The 15,651-nt window shown below is 39.8% G+C and overlaps 1 protein-coding gene across 2 annotated transcripts in view; it reads left to right on the plus strand.

Moving 5' to 3' along the window:
- The window catches only part of UBN2 (ubinuclein 2), an 83,317-nt gene continuing 67,666 nt past the window's right edge, over positions 1-15,651 (plus strand). For both annotated transcript variants that reach the window (XM_044246685.1, XM_044246686.1), the window contains exons 1-2: positions 1-683; positions 5,883-5,975. In XM_044246685.1, coding sequence (XP_044102620.1) covers positions 213-683; positions 5,883-5,975 — 564 coding nt within the window. In that variant the 5' untranslated portion in view covers positions 1-212. The remainder of the gene's footprint in view (positions 684-5,882; positions 5,976-15,651) is intronic.

Here is a 15,651-nt window from a genome sequence, read left to right on the forward strand (position 1 = left end):
TGCGGCGACCCTGGCGATGGCGGTGGAGCCCATCAGAACATAGTGGCGGGGAAGGGGGCACGGTCTGCACTCACGGTGGCGTCGGCAGAGACGACTGAGGGCGGTGGAGGGAAGAAAAGCGACGGAAAGCGAAAGGAAGGGCGGGCAGGCAGACAACTCGGCGTAGAACCGAGCGCCGGCTCGAGCGAAGGCAGAGGGCCAGAACAGTGGGGATGGCGGAGCCACGCAGAGTAGCGTTTATTAGCCTGTCACCGGTGAGGCGGCGCGAGGCCGACTACCCGGGGGCCGAACGCGAGCCCGAATACCCTCGCGAGCCCCCCCGGCTGGAGCCGCAGCCGTACCGCGACCCGGCCCGGGTGGAGCAGCCGGCCCCCCGGGAGGCTGCCCCCCGGTCGGACGCGCAGCCCCCGCCGCGGGAGAAGCCGCTCCCCCAGCGCGAGGTCAGCCGCGCCGAGCCGCCCATGTCGCTGCAGCGGGAGCCCCCGCGGCCCGAGCCGCCGCCGCCGCCGCTCCCTCAGCTGCACTTGCAGCCGCCCCCGCCACGAGAGTCGGCTTCCCGGGCCGAGCCGCAGCAGAGGCCGCCGAGGGAGACAGTGCGCCTGGAGCTAGTGCTCAAGGATCCCACCGACGAGAGCTGCGTGGAGTTCAGTTACCCGGAGCTGCTGCTGTGCGGAGAACAACGGGTACAGAAGATTCTCCCTCACCCCCCAGACCCTGGGAGCCTCAGGACGCGTCCGTTTCTCCCAGTGGTTCGCACCTTCCGACGCCGGCTTTGCGCGTCTCGGGTCGCCTGGGAGGGTGGGCTGGAGGGGGCAGGGGCCGGACGGGTGGACCAGTGGTTGGTGCTGCTTTTCCCTTGCTCCCCTGGGTTGGCCAAGGCGCCCACCCGGCTCTACCCCCCCCCCCCGCCCGCCTCGTGCACCCGCTCCAGTTGCCGCTCGGAGCCGGTTTTCCTCTGCACCTTTCGAGACCTCAGAATTTACACCTTTCTGCTCCCCGCACAGAATTTGGGGGCTCTGCAAGTTACGTGGCTGCGTTTTCCTTGTGGAGCTCCAGCAGTCGTTCCAGTAGAAAGGAAGAGAAAACCTTGGGGGACACGCCCCCCATCCGAAGCAGGGAGATAGTGTAACCCCTCCATATCCTCCTCTTCATCACTATTTGTTATGCTTGGCGCTGAGATGTGCTTATGAGCGTAGGGTATTTCTCTTAATTTAGAAGTATATTTGAAAGTAATCTAAAAATTTTCAGACTAAGGATTCCACTCTAGGAATGAAGAAGAAGCGGCTTGGTTATTTGGTTACTTATTTTTCTCTCTCACCTTGGTATTGGTACACCTACTTAGCTTTGTTTTCTCTAGAGTTTGTTTTTACTGTAATTGAATGGGAAGGTGTCTCCTGTTTTATTTGGCGCCTGCTGTCATACTGTCTTATTTGAGTGTATACCATTAGTTTATAAGTCTAGGTTGGAGGATGTTGCACTAGCCATTGTAATTTTTGGAGACCGATGAAACACAGCTTTGAATTTTTAGGAACTGGTTGAAAATATAGAAGTATGCCTTTGGTGGAACCGGTGAACAACAGTGATAGGAGAGAGGTTTGTTAGTAATTGTAATTTTTATTGTAGGTTTTGGTGATCTTTAGAAGTAGAGAGGGAAATGATAGAGTAATAAAAGAACAGTTTCCTCTGTTGTTTAGAGATTACGCTCTTAGGTTTTGCTCTAGCACAGGTCTAATGGACTCCAGAAGTCATTTGTTTTGTTTTTATTCTCAACTATCTTTGTACTTGGATGATTCTTAAGTTTAAAAATCATATGAAACAAGTCACTGGATTTTGTTTATTTTAAGGCCAATTAATCTTTTGATCATTATTTACAAATACTGCTCTGTGGCCAAATCACTACTAAATGTTTGCAGCCACAATGAATTGTTAAGGGTAGAGATCATTTTGGCCATTTTCACATTTTGTCCTTCAGACTCACTTTAGTGCCACTACTATTTTTATAAATGTGATGTTAGTTTTTTTTCCAAAAGCATTTTGAAAATACTAGATTGGAGCATTTTTCAAATTGTATTTTATCTAATCCAAGTGAGTGTGCAGTTTTACTCCCTATAAATTACAGATGAAAAGCATCATATTTGGGTAAAAGTACATTATGGAGGCCAACATTTACTGAATTCTTCCTATGTGTGTGCTAGACACAGTTCTAAGTAAGGTGTATGGCTTACGTAATTTAGTTCAGCAGTGCTCCTTGAGATTGGAACCATTACCCCCACTTTACAGATGAGGAGGCTAAGGCACAAAGTGCTTGTACATAATTTTATTAGTACTTCTTCCTGTACCAGTACCAATTCTTAGTAAAACAAAATTTCTTAAAATTGTATAGTTTAAATTTGGAGGATCCTGCCAAAATGAACTAAAATTAGAGTTACAGTAGAAATACAGAGATTTCTGTTATCTTCCTAATGCTATGATATTCATGCCATGATTAATAATACATATGTACCTTTTAATTATGGCAAAAAAGTTAAATTTGACACCCTTTCTTGCTATCTGATAATATCAGAACTACTAGTTTCATATAATAGGAGAAAGATAAATAATTCAGTTTCATTTTTCTGTTTATACTATCAACTTAGAGGTATATTGGTTGAATTTTCTTGTATATTCAGCTATATATCACTTGTATTCTGAACCAAAAAACCCCCATTATTTATACAATGCATCTTTGCGACCGAGTTTTGCCAGATTTACTAATGATTACTCCCAATGAACATATTTATTACATGAGGAATTGTAGAAGATATTTCTCTAAATGAAGTTGTCATATTTCCATGAAAGGAAATCCTAGTAGTAGAAACCCAACAAAAAGCTAAATGAGATCAACAGAATTGATCTGCAGAGTGGCAATTCCCAAATTTGGTTTTTCTTCCCCTGAAGGAGAGTCTAGTTATTTTTAAGGATGTTATAATATTTTCAAAATAGTCTAAACTTTGAGTTGTTGTAATTGAACAACATGTTACAGAGTTTGAGTAGAAAGGGGAGAGAAGGAGATGGTATAAAATGAAAGCAAAAAGATTCTGAATTTTGAAATACCCATCTGTCACTGAATTAAGATTTTAGTTGATAGGTATAAGTATAAATCTGTTGCATGTGAATACCACCTATATTGGGGTGCATTTAAATCACCCCCCCTTCATAAATATGAGTAGTAAAACCCAGGTTAACTGAATACAATCAGAATTTTTTGTATACTCTTCTTCTTATTATTTTTTTAATGAGGAAAAGCACAGTTAACTAAGTGTATGCTGGCAAGAACAAAACCCCTTCTTGTCAGGTTGTAAGGACACAGGTTAGCTAAACTTTTAATCTTGTTATCTCTCTAAGCTACTAAGCTCTGATTGAAGTAGTTAAAGATGATGACTGGGGCACTGCCATCATCTCTATCCTCAAAGATGAATTTGTTCACCATTTCTGGCTAAAGAGAAATAGCACAGTTTAGTAATAAGTTCTGGCAGTAATTGATATGCAAATAATTTTTGTTTGACTCATAGTAAATCAGAGAATCAGTTAACCAGAACATCCACTTGTGAATGTGATTAATTGAGCATTTACTATAAAAGGAATAAGTGATTATAGTGTCAATGTAGTTATACTGTTCGAGAATTCTGTGCTATTCCATTGTCTGTCATACTGCATATTTTTGATAACATCTGAAAGATCTGAAGATGGTGTTAATGAGTTAATATCAAAGGACAAAATTACGATAATGTTATTGCCTATGGGTAGTTGGCAATTTTGATATTTACTGATTTGCAGATTATCTTTTCACATGGAAAACATAAAGCTCACTTAGAGCCTTGATTGTGGGTAGGGTGTATTTCTTAACTATGAGAGAAAAGTGAGTCATTTTTCTTAACTCTGTTTTTAGACTGTGAAGAGTAAGAGATTTACTCTTGATTCCTCTATAAAGTCTATACAGAATGTTATATAATGACATTTAAGGTAATTTTTATTAGAAAATATATGTCCATGTGTTTACACTTCACATATAAAATGGGACAGGACTTCACAGTGACATGAAGCAACAGTTGATAATGTCAAGGCATGGTGGTTGCACACTGTCCTTTAGTCTTAAGTTAAGGCTATCTCTTGAATATGCCTAGTATTTATTTCATTATCAGTCTCTTCCCCCTGCTTTATTTATTCCTTTCATGTCATATATATTCATTCCACTGGTAACTCCGACTGGGATAAAGGATTTTGTAAATACATTACTTATTACAGTAGTTAATTTAAAACATTGATTCTAAGATTAATTTTTTTAAGCTTTAAGAATATCCCTTTAGGGTGCCTTGGTGGTTCAGTTGGTTGAGCAACTGCTTTCAGCTCAGGTCATGATCCTGGAGTCCTAGGAGGAGTCTTGAGTCCTGCATCGGGCTCCCTGCTTAGCAGGGGGTCTGCTTCTCTCTCTGACCTTCCCCCTCTCATGCTCATTCTCATGCTCTCTCTCTCTTAAATCAATAAAATCTTCAAAAAAAAAAAAAAGAGTATCCCTTTATTCTAATACTTTAGGTCTGATGAATTGTTTTGTATTCATTCTGTTCATATTTTTCTGTCATATTTTTAGACTAATTGTATCTCAGCTTTCATATCCAGGATGAAGTGTGTCAGTTCCAAAGTGTGCCGATCTTTGTCCCCTCTGCATTTTTTTTCCTTCAGATTCAGCCAAACCTTTATCCAGTATTTCAGTTTTAATATTCTTTATTTTTAATTACTTGAAGAAGCTACTTCATAAAAACACCTAGCCAAGATTAACTTTCTAGTCAGTTGTCCATAATTAGATACAGGTAGCATTTTTATTCATATGCAGCTCCTTGTTTTCCCTTTTTTTGTATTGAAAACCTGTGTGTGTATGAAAGGTGTCTGCTAAAATAGTAAACTTGAATAAAGGTTGTGCTTTATCTTTTTGTTTGTTTTAGTAAATAGATGGTAAATGTGGGATCCTAGCTGTGTGTGTGGTTTTTTAAAACCATGTATTATGATAAACTTTCATTCTCCCCTGCTAGAAGGAAGCCATGGGAATGTAGTCTATTTGCAACTTTCAGTTTTCTAGCTTTGTTTAAAAGAAGTATGTACTCCCTGAAGGAATACTGATGGACAAAAAGGAGGTGATGTAGACTGAGGTGTTGATGCTGGGCCTCAGCAGAAGGCTATAGCCCCTGCAAATACCCTCGTGGTAGCTAGGGCATATGGTTCAGGGTTGATGTCGGTTAATAACCTGGAGAGCCTTTGAGAAGCATTTCCTGACCAAAGCAGTTACTTTGAGGGGAAAGATCTCAAACCAGAGTTATAAGTGGGATTTTCATTTTTACCTAATTTTTCTTGGGGAATTTTTGGCCTTTTTATTTTGGATGGGGTGACCATAGATCATTTTGTAGGGAGGAGACAATTTGATTTGTTGAGTTATGAACCAACGAAAACCTTAGAGTATGTAAGAATCCATTGAAACTGCAAGTATTTTTGCTACGAACCAACATTTCTTTCTAGTTTTAATGTGTCTAACTTATATGGTTTTTTTTTTAAGATTTTATTTATTTATTTGACAGACAGAGATCACATGTAGGCAGAGAGGCAGGTAGAGAGAGGGGGAAGCAGGCTCCCTGCTGAGCAGAGCGCCCGATGTGGGACTCGATCCCAGGACCCTGAGATCATGACCTGAGCCGAAGGCAGAGGCTTTAACCCACTGAGCCACCCAGGCACCCACTAACTTATTTGTTATTATTTGGAAAATTTGACTCTAATTATTAAATTTAAGGATGCATTCAACTCTGGTTAAAGTAATATTAATACTCACATTTCTTTTCCTATTTACTTTGAATCAGAAGAAGCCCATTCACACAGAAGACCCATTTAATGATGAGCATCAAGAGAGGCAAGAAGTGGAAATGTTGGCTAAGAAGTTTGAAATGAAATATGTGAGTATAATATATTCTTAATTTAGATAATTTTACCTTATTGACTTTTGTTTCCCCCACTCTTGGTGACTGGTTGGGAAGGCTTATAATATCCATTCCCCACCTTGTTTTGCTCTCATAAATTGAACCCAAATAAATGGTTAGACAAAGATTTTGATAGGTTTGTGGTGGCTAAAATAGTAACCATCATTTATTGCACCCCTTCTAGAGCCCAGGAAGCTTGCTTAACATATGTTATCTTCCATCCTTCCTTCCTAAAACTACATAGTAAGTAATACCACATTTTACAAACGAAGAAACTGAGGCTCTCAGCTCAAGGTCACACAGTGGCAAGAACCAGGCTTTATAGCCAGGTCTCTCTACCTCTAATCCTTTGCCTTTTCTGCCATTGAGAAGGCTGCTTTAATTCCTTTGATGTAGTATTTCTTAAGCCTTCCTGCCTCTTTTGAGTTTAAGAAAATGAACATGTATATTTCTAGCATACACATTCTGGGATCGGAGTCAATCCGCAGCAGTATGAAATTTCTTTGAAAGTATCTTGTTTACCTTAAACATTCATGTACATTTTATACCCTATGCCATAAGTAGATTGATACTTGTTTTAATATAAAAGTGAATTCTAATTACCTGATTGTGAAGTTGCTTAACATTTTTCTCACATTTTCTAGCATAATTGAGTTTGTAGGAAAGCTCCTTCTTTCCCCATCTTTATCCTATGGCTTTACTCCGTGGCACTTTACTAAAATACAGCTCATGAAAAGAAAGACACCTTCTGCTTCCTGTCTGAGTAATGCGGAGTATCTCACAGAGATAGGAGGTCAGCTCACACTAGCCCTGTCATTCTTGTTATCTTCCCTGTGCAACTGGGATCTTGGTTGATAGGTGTTGGCTCCTGGTGCTAATGAATCTGTTTGGGGTCGGGGAAATGTATGAGAATACTTTGGAATGGAGGTCAGGTTGTAGGCCATACTTTGCCATCTACAAATTGTTTTTTGGTAAAGTTATTTAACCTTTTTGGGCCCCAGTTTTCTTTTTTTGAAGATGTTTCAAGTCTCCTTCTGCCTTTATATTCTGTGACTATATAAAAATTTTAGGGATGTACTGGTGGGTGTTTTGATGGAAAGAGTAGCAAAAGTTGTTACTTAAATTGTAGTGTTTAATTACAATAAAATGTTTGCAAGTTCTAAATCCTAACATACTATGGCTTTTTCTTTTTCTTTTTCTTTTTTTTTAAGGACTTTATTTATTTATTTGACAGAGAGAGAGAGAGAGATCACAAGTAGGCAGAGAGGCAGGCAGAGAGAGAGGGAAGCAGGCTCCCCGCTGAGCTGAGAGCCCAATACGGGGCTCAATCCTGGGACCCTGAGATCATGACCTGAGCCGAAGGCAGAGACTTTAACCCACTGAGCCACCCAGGTGCCCCACCCAGCTTTTTCTTTTTTAAGATATTTGTTTTTAAGTAATCTGTACACCCAGTGTGGGGTTTGAACTTATGAGCCCAAGATGAAGAGTCACATGTTCTATTAACTGAGCCAGCCAGGCACCCCTATAGCTTTTTTATATAAGTTAATAAATACATTGGTTAAATTTAATGTTTTAAGCAGGCAATATATTTATGTGGTTCAGAACTCAAAAATTAGAGAGGGAAAAATCTTTCATTCTGTTGTTCACCCACATAATCTCACTTCCTAGGGGCATGTAATGTTTTGGGGATCCTTTTAGAAATGTTTAGGTATATCTATGTATATCTCTCTTTTTTTTTTTTTCTCTGTGTATACATGTATTAACTCCACCCCCATATCTCTTTACACATTACAGAAGATGCAGTTCTGCTCTTTGCTTTTTTTCTGTTACTATAACTTGGAGATTTTTTCACATCAGTACAAAGAGAGCTTTTTTATCTCTCTCTCTCTCTTTTTAGGGCTTCATGGTATTCCATAATATGGACATACCACAATTTATTTAACCAGTCCCCAGATGATCCAAGTTTCTAAAAATTTGCTCTTATAAGTAGTGCCACAGTAAATTACTTAGTAGCATGGCATTTTACATATTTGCAAGTTTATCTCTTGGACAGATTCCTAGAAGTGGAATTTTTAGGTCAAAAGATTTATGCATTTATTTAGTTTATTTAGTTTGGTTATATTTTGCCAAATTACCAGTTCCTAAGTCACCAGTTTCCATTCCCTCCCGCAGTGCATCAGAGTGCTTATTTTTCTATAGGTTTTAAAACTAAGGATTAGGATTGCCCTTTGCAAATGGAAAAATTCCTATCATATGATCCTATAAGTAATGTGATTCAGTATGTGATCTACTGCCTCAGAGTTAGCATTAAATCATCTTGGGGAGGGGCGCCTGGGTGGCTCAGTGGATTAAGCCGCTGCCTTCGGCTCAGGTCATGATCTCAGGGTCCAGGGATCGAGTCCCGCATCGGGCTCTCTGCTCAGCGGGGAGCCTGCTTCCCTCTCTCTCTCTCTCTGCCTGCCTCTCTGCCTACTTGTGATCTCTATCTGTCAAATAAATAAATAAAATCTTTAAAAAAAAAAAATCATCTTGGGGAGCCCTGGAATCATTCTTGGCATGGAAAAACCAATGTTCTGAAGAAGTTGGTTGATGTGTAAAATGGAGCTCCAAATAACTGGGATATCTCCAGGCACTGCCATTGTGCAGGGATAAGATGTTCTTGTTATAATTTAAATTAATGGGCTGTAATTCTTCTGTAGATTTTTATTTTGGCTACTCTCTCATTTCCATTCTAAGCAGAGATTTTAGATGTCCTATGTCATGAAGCCTTTATATGCCATGAGTATTATAGGCATTAAGTGTGTATATTATAACAATTATAGGCATTATATAAAACAAATGATTTGGACCCTTGTAAGAAGGTCATCCAGCTAAAAGTGACTGGGAGACAGATGATGCTTCATCCAGCTCTAGGCTCTGGGGTGTCACAAAAGACAACTCCTAAACAACTAAGGGTTTTTTGGTGTTCTATATGTTTATTTATATTTATGCATATATTATATGTATATTTATATTTTAAGTAAATAGGCTTTTATTTTTTTTTTTTAAAGACTTTATTTATTTATTTGACAGAGAGAGATCACAAGTAGGCACAGAGGCAGGCAGAGAGAGAGAGGAGGAAGCAGGCTTCCTGCTGAGCAGAGAGCCCGATGTGGGACTCGATCCCAGGACCCTGAGATCATGACCTGAGCCGAAGGCAGCGGCTTAACCCACTGAGCCATCCAGGCGCCCTGTAAATAGGCTTTTAAATACTGCATTTAAAATCTTGCAAAATGTTAACGCACCAAAGTTACATTTCCCTTAGAAATTTGTTTTTTGGCAGTGATAAAAAGAGGACTTCATTCTTGGAGACTTATAAAGTTTTTTTTTTTTTTTAAGTTTTTTTTTTTTTTTTTAAAGATTTTATTTATTTGACAGATCACAAGTAGGCAGAGAGGCAGGCAGAGAGAGGAAGGGAAGCAGGCTCCCCGCTGAGCAGAGAGCCCGATGTGGGGCTTGATCCCAGGACCCTGGGATCATGACCTGAGCTGAAGGCAGAGGCTTTAAACCCACTGCCACCCAGGCGCCCCTCTTGGAGACTTATAAAACATAAAACTAGCCACCTTTTCCTCTTGCTTTTGTTTCCTTCATATTATAATTTAGATGTTCTTATTATTTCTGAAAATCACTTAAGGTTGCTTCTAAGTCATTGTTTCTTAGAACAAGAGGTGCAGTTTTTGGTTAAGTTTTATGTATAAAAAAAGTTGTTTTTTTTTTTTTTTTAAAGATTTTATTTCTTTATTTGACAGAGAAATCACAAGTAGGCAGAGAGGCAGGCAGAGAGAGAGGGGGAAGCAGGCTCCCTGCTGAGCAGAGAGCCCGATGTGGGACTTGATCCCAGGACCCTGAGATCATGACCTGAGCTGAAGGCAGCGGCTTAACCCACTGAGCCACCCAGGCGCCCCTAAAAAAAGTTTTTGAGCATTTACATTGGACACACAAAGGGGCATGATAGTCGCTCTCTCCTGGAACTTTCCAATTAATTGGGAAAATGAGACATACATATGACTCACAAATGTAGTACCAAGCAGTGTCTATGGAGCTGAAAGACTCTGGGGATTTGAAAGTGCGTAGAAGGGCCAGTTGAGTCTTGAAATTTGAAGGAATTTTGGAGACTTTGGTGCAGAATCGTTGAATGGATTCTTCCAGTCTCCTGTGGAACCACATTTCTCTGTAATCCCTGGAATAGTTGTTCTACCCTTTGTAGGATATCCAGTGGATAAGAGGCAGCAACAATGTATTGTAGTGGAAGGAGCACAGGATTATGAGTTAACATAGCTGGATTCTAATCCTGTCTTTGCCATATTAACTAGCTGGGTGACCTTAGTACAGGCTCTTGGCTTTTTTATGCTTTGGTATCTGAGGGGAGAACACTATCTGCTTAGCCAACTTTATATTTATAGCACAGGGGTTTTGTCAACATCAGATGAAAAAATAGATTTTTAATGTTAGAAATATTTAAAGTGCTATCTGAATATGAAATACTGTTTATTTAAACATATTACTCTTATAGAGAACTGCTTGTATTCTATACATGTCATAAATTCTTTTTTTTTTTTTTAAAGATTTTATTTATTTATTCGACTGACAGAGATCACAAGTAGGCAAAGAGGCAGGCAGAGAGAGAGTGAGAAGCAGGCTCCCCGCCAAGCAGAGAGCCCGATGTGGGGCTAGATCCCAGGACCCTAGGATCATGACCTGAGCCGAAGGCAGAGGCTTTAACCCACTGAGCCACCCAGGCGTCCCTCATAAATTCTTTTTAACATAAACATGTCTGGGATTTTTTTAACCTCTATTAATTGACCACCCCATTAATTTTGATCTTTTAGTTTAGTTCAGGCATTCTGTTCCAAATGGCATTTTTTTTTTTTTTTAGTCCTTCAATCACTATTTACAGGTTCTTCTTAATTATTAGGGTCTTCTTAAAGACCGCAATAAATTATTTGGAATCCTTTAAGAAACTCGTTGGGCCAAAAGTGATGTGGGAGAGTACACTTTGTCCAGTTCTAGGCTCTCACAAAAGATCAGTCGTAAATAATCACTGACGATCTTTATTGACTATACTTTACTGTCTAATAGTTCCTTTAGTGTTCTCTAGTTCAGGAGTAGCAAAGTCAGATGACCCCAAGATGCCCACCAAACCACCAGTGAAGCAGGCCAGTTGAACAGTAAAGGTGGGGATTTATTTGAACTAGGGGACAGCTGCTGCTCAGCTCCAGCCTTTGTCACTTCTCAGGGACCGGGCTTAGGGTTGCCAAATCTTTACATTTCTCAAAAGAAGGCTGAAATATGGATTTTCTTCTTTCTTTTCTTACTTTGAAATGTTGGCTTCTAGGGGGCCACATCCAGCTCTCAAGGTTTAGTTGGAGACATTGGTATACTTGCTTCACTATTTTTTTTCTTATTTAACTCATCAGTCCATCTCTGCCATTCTCTCTCTCTCTCTTTTTTTTAATTAATCTTTATTTATTTGTTTATTTCTTTAATAAACATATAATGTATTTTTAGCCCCAGGGGTACAGGTCTGTGGATTGCCAGGTTTACACACTTCATAGCACTCACCATAGCACATACCCTCCCCAATGTCTATAACCCCACCCCTCCTTCCCCGCCCCCCAGCAACCCTCAGTTTGTTTTGTGAGATTAAGAGTCACTTATGGTTTGTCTCCCTCCCTATCCCATCTTGTTTCACTTATTCTTCTCCTACCCCCTAACCCCCCACATTACATCTCTGCTTCCTCATATCAGGGAGATCATGTGATAGTTGTCCTTCTCCGATTGACTTATTTCACTAAGCATGATACCCTCTAGTTCCATCCACGTCGTCGTAAATGGCAAGATTTCATTTCTTTTTATGGCTGCATAGTATTCCATTGTATATATATACCACATCTTCTTTATCCATTCATCTGTTGTTGGACATCTAGGTTCTTTCCATAGTTTGGCTATTGTGGACATTGCCGCTATAAACATTTGGGTGCACGTTCCCCTTCAGATCACTACATTTGTATCTTTAGGGTAAATACCCAGTAGTGCAATTGCTGGGTCCTAGGGTAGTTCTATTTTCAACTTTTTGAGGAACCTCCATGCTGTTTTCCAAAGTGGTTGCACCAGCTTGCATTCCCACCAACAGTGTAGGAGGGTTCCCCTTTCTCCACATCCTCGCCAGCATCTGTCATTTCCTGACTTGTTAATTTTAGCCATGCTGCCTGGTGTGAAGTGGTATCTAATTGTGGTTTTGATTTGTATTTCCCTGATGCCGAGTGGATGTGGAGCATTTTTTCATGTGTCTGTTGGCCATCTGGATGTCTTCTTTGCAGAAATGTCTGTTCATGTCTTCTGCCATTTCTTGATTGGATTATTTGTTCTTTGGGTGTTGAGTTTGCTAAGTTTGTTATAGATTTTGGACACTAGCCCTTTATCTGATATGTCCTTTGCAAATATCTTCTCCCATTCTGTCAGTTGTCTTTTGGTTTTGTTAACTGTTTCCTCTGCTGTGCAAAAGCTTTTGATCTTGATGAAATCCCAATAGTTCATTTTTGCCCTTGCTTCTGTTGCCTTTGGCAGTGTCCTAGGAAGGCGCTGCTGCGGCTGAGGTCGAAGAGGTTGCTGCCTGTGTTCTCCTCAAGGATTTTGATGGATTCCTTTCTCACATTGGGGTCCTTCATCTATTTTGAGTCTATTTTCGTGTGTGGAGTAAGGAAATGGTCCAATTTCATTTTTCTGCATGTGGCCGTCCAGTTTTCCCAACACCATTTATTGAAGAGGCTGTCTTTTTCCATTGGACATTCTTTCCTGCTTTGTCGAAGATTAGTTGACCATAGAGTTGAGGGTCTATTTCTGGGCTCTGTTCTGTTCCATTGATCTGTTTGTCTGTTTTTGTGCCAGTACTATGCTGTCTTGATGATGACAGCTTTGTAATAGAGCTTGAAGTCCGGAATTGTGATGCCACCAACTTTGGCTTTCTGTTTCAATATTCCTTTTTCTATTCGAAGTCTTTTCTGGTTCCATATAAATTTTAGGATTATTTGTTCCATTTCTTTGAAAAAAATGGGTGGGATTTTGATAGGGATTGCATTAAATGTGTAGATTGCTTTAGGTAGCATAGACATTTTCACAATATTTGTTCTTCCAATCCAGGAGCATGGAACATTTTTCCATTTCTTTGTGTCTTCCTCAATTTCTTTCATGAGTACTTTATAGTTTTCTGAGTATAGATTCTTAGCCTCTTTGGTTAGGTTTATTCCTAGGTATCTTATAGTTTTGGGTGCAGTTGTAAATGGGATTGACTCCTTAATTTCTCTTTCTTCTGTCTTGGTGGTGGTGAAGAGAAATGCAACTGATTTCTGTGCATTGATTTTATATCCTGCCACTTTACTAAATTCCTGTACAAGTTCTAGCAGTTTTGGAGTGGAGTCTTTTGGGTTTTCCACATACAGTATCATATCATTTGCGAAGAGTGATAGTTTGACTTCTTCTTTGCCGATTTGGATGTCTTTAATTTCCTTTTGTTGTCTGATTGCTGGGGGGCCTGGGTGGCTCAGTGGGTTAAGCCGATGCCTTCGGCTCAGGTCATGATCTCAGGGTCCTGGGATCGAGTCCCACATCAGGCTCTCTGCTCAGCAGGGTGAGCAGTACTTCTAGTACTATGTTGAATAGCAGTGGTGATAATGGACATCCCTGCCGCGTTCCTGACCTTAGCGGAAAAGCTTTCAGTTTTTCCTCCATTGCAAATGATATTTGCAGTGTTTCATAGATGGCTTTGATAATATTGAGGTATGTGCCTTCTATCCCTACACTTTGAAGAGTTTTGATCAGGAAGGGATGCTGTACTTTGTCAAATGCTTTTTCAGCATCTATTGAGAGTATCATATGGTCCTTGTTCTTTCTTTTATTAATGTGTTATATCACATTGATTGATTTGCAGATGTTGAACCAACCTTGCAGACCTGAATAAATCCCACTTGGTCATGGTGAATAATACTTTTAATGTACTGTTGAATCCTATTGGCCAGTATTTTGGTGAGAATTTTCGCATCTGTGTTCATTAAGGATATTGGTCTGTACTTTTTTGATGGGATCCTTGACTGGTTTGGGATCAAGGTGATGCTGGCCTCATAAAATGAGTTTGGAAGTTTTCCTTCCATTTCTATTTTTTGGGACAGTTTCAGGAGAACAGGAATTAGTTCTTCTTTAAATGTTTGGTAGAATTCCCCCGGGAAGCCGTCTGGCCCTGGGCTTTTGTTTGTTTGGAGATTTTTGATGACTGTTTCAATCTCTTTACTGGTTAGGGTCTGTTCAGGTTTTCTATTTCTTCCTAGTTCAGTTGTAGTAGTTTATATGTCTCTAGGAATGCATGCATTTCTTCCAGACTGTCAAATTTGTTTGCGTAGAGTTGCTCATAGTATGTTCTTATAGTTGTTTGTATTTCTTTGGTGTTAGTTGTGGTCTCTCCTCTTTCATTCATGATTTTATTTATTTGGGTCCTTTCTCTTTTCTTTTTGATAAGTCTGGCCAGGGGTTTATCAATCTTAGTGATTCTTTCAAAGAACCAGCTCCTAGTTTCATTGATTTGTTCTATTGTTTTTTGGTTTCTATTTCATTGATTTCTGCCCTGATCTGCTGGGTTTAGGGTTTCTTTCTTGTTCTTTCTCCAGCTCCTTTAGGTGTAGGGTTAGGTTGTGTATTTGACACTTTTCTTGTGTCTTGAGAAAGGCTTGTACCGCTATATATTTTCCTCTCAGGACTGCCTTTGCTGTGTCCCACAGATTTTGAACCATTGTGTTTTCATTATCATTTGTTTCCATGAATTTTTTCAATTCTTCTTTAATTTCCTTGGTGACCCATTCATTCTTTAGAAGGATGCTGTTTAGTCTCCATGTATTTGGGTTCTTTCCAAATTTCTTCTTGTGATTGAGTTCTAGCTTCAGATCATTGTGGTCTGAAAATATGCAGGGAATGATCCCAATCTTTTGATACCAGTTGAGACCTGATTTAGGACCCAGGATGTGATCTATTCTGGAGAATGTTCCATGTGCACTAGAGAAGAATGTATATTCTGTTGCTTTGGGATGAAATGTTCTGAATATATCTGTGATGTTCATCTGGTCCAGTGTGTCATTTAAGGCCTTTATTTCCTTGTTGATCTTTTGCTTGGATGATCTGTCCATTTCAGTGAGGGGAGTGTTAAAATCCCCTACTATTAGTGTATTATTATCGATGTGTTTCTTTGATTTTGTTATTAATTGGTTTATATAGTTGGCTACTCCCACGTTAGGGGCATAGATATTTAAAATTGTTAGATCTTCATGTTGGACAGACCCTTTGAGTATGATATAGTGTCCTTCCTCATCTCTTATTATAGTCTTTGGCTTAAAATCTAATTGATCTGATATAAGGATTACCACCCCAGCTTTCTTCTGATGTCCATCAGCATGGTAAATTGTTTTCCACTCCCTCACTTTAAATCTGGAGGTGTCTTCGGGTCTAAAATGAATTTCTTCTTAATTTCTTTAACCAAATCAGAAGAGACCCTAAATCGTGGGAGGGAGAAAGGGGATAAAAAGAAGTTCAGGGGGAGAAAAAAAAATTAAAAAAAGGAAACAGATAAAGA

Source organism: Neovison vison, chromosome 4 (assembly GCF_020171115.1).
Source record: "Neovison vison isolate M4711 chromosome 4, ASM_NN_V1, whole genome shotgun sequence".
In the NCBI taxonomy this organism is placed as follows: Eukaryota; Metazoa; Chordata; class Mammalia; order Carnivora; family Mustelidae; genus Neogale; species Neogale vison.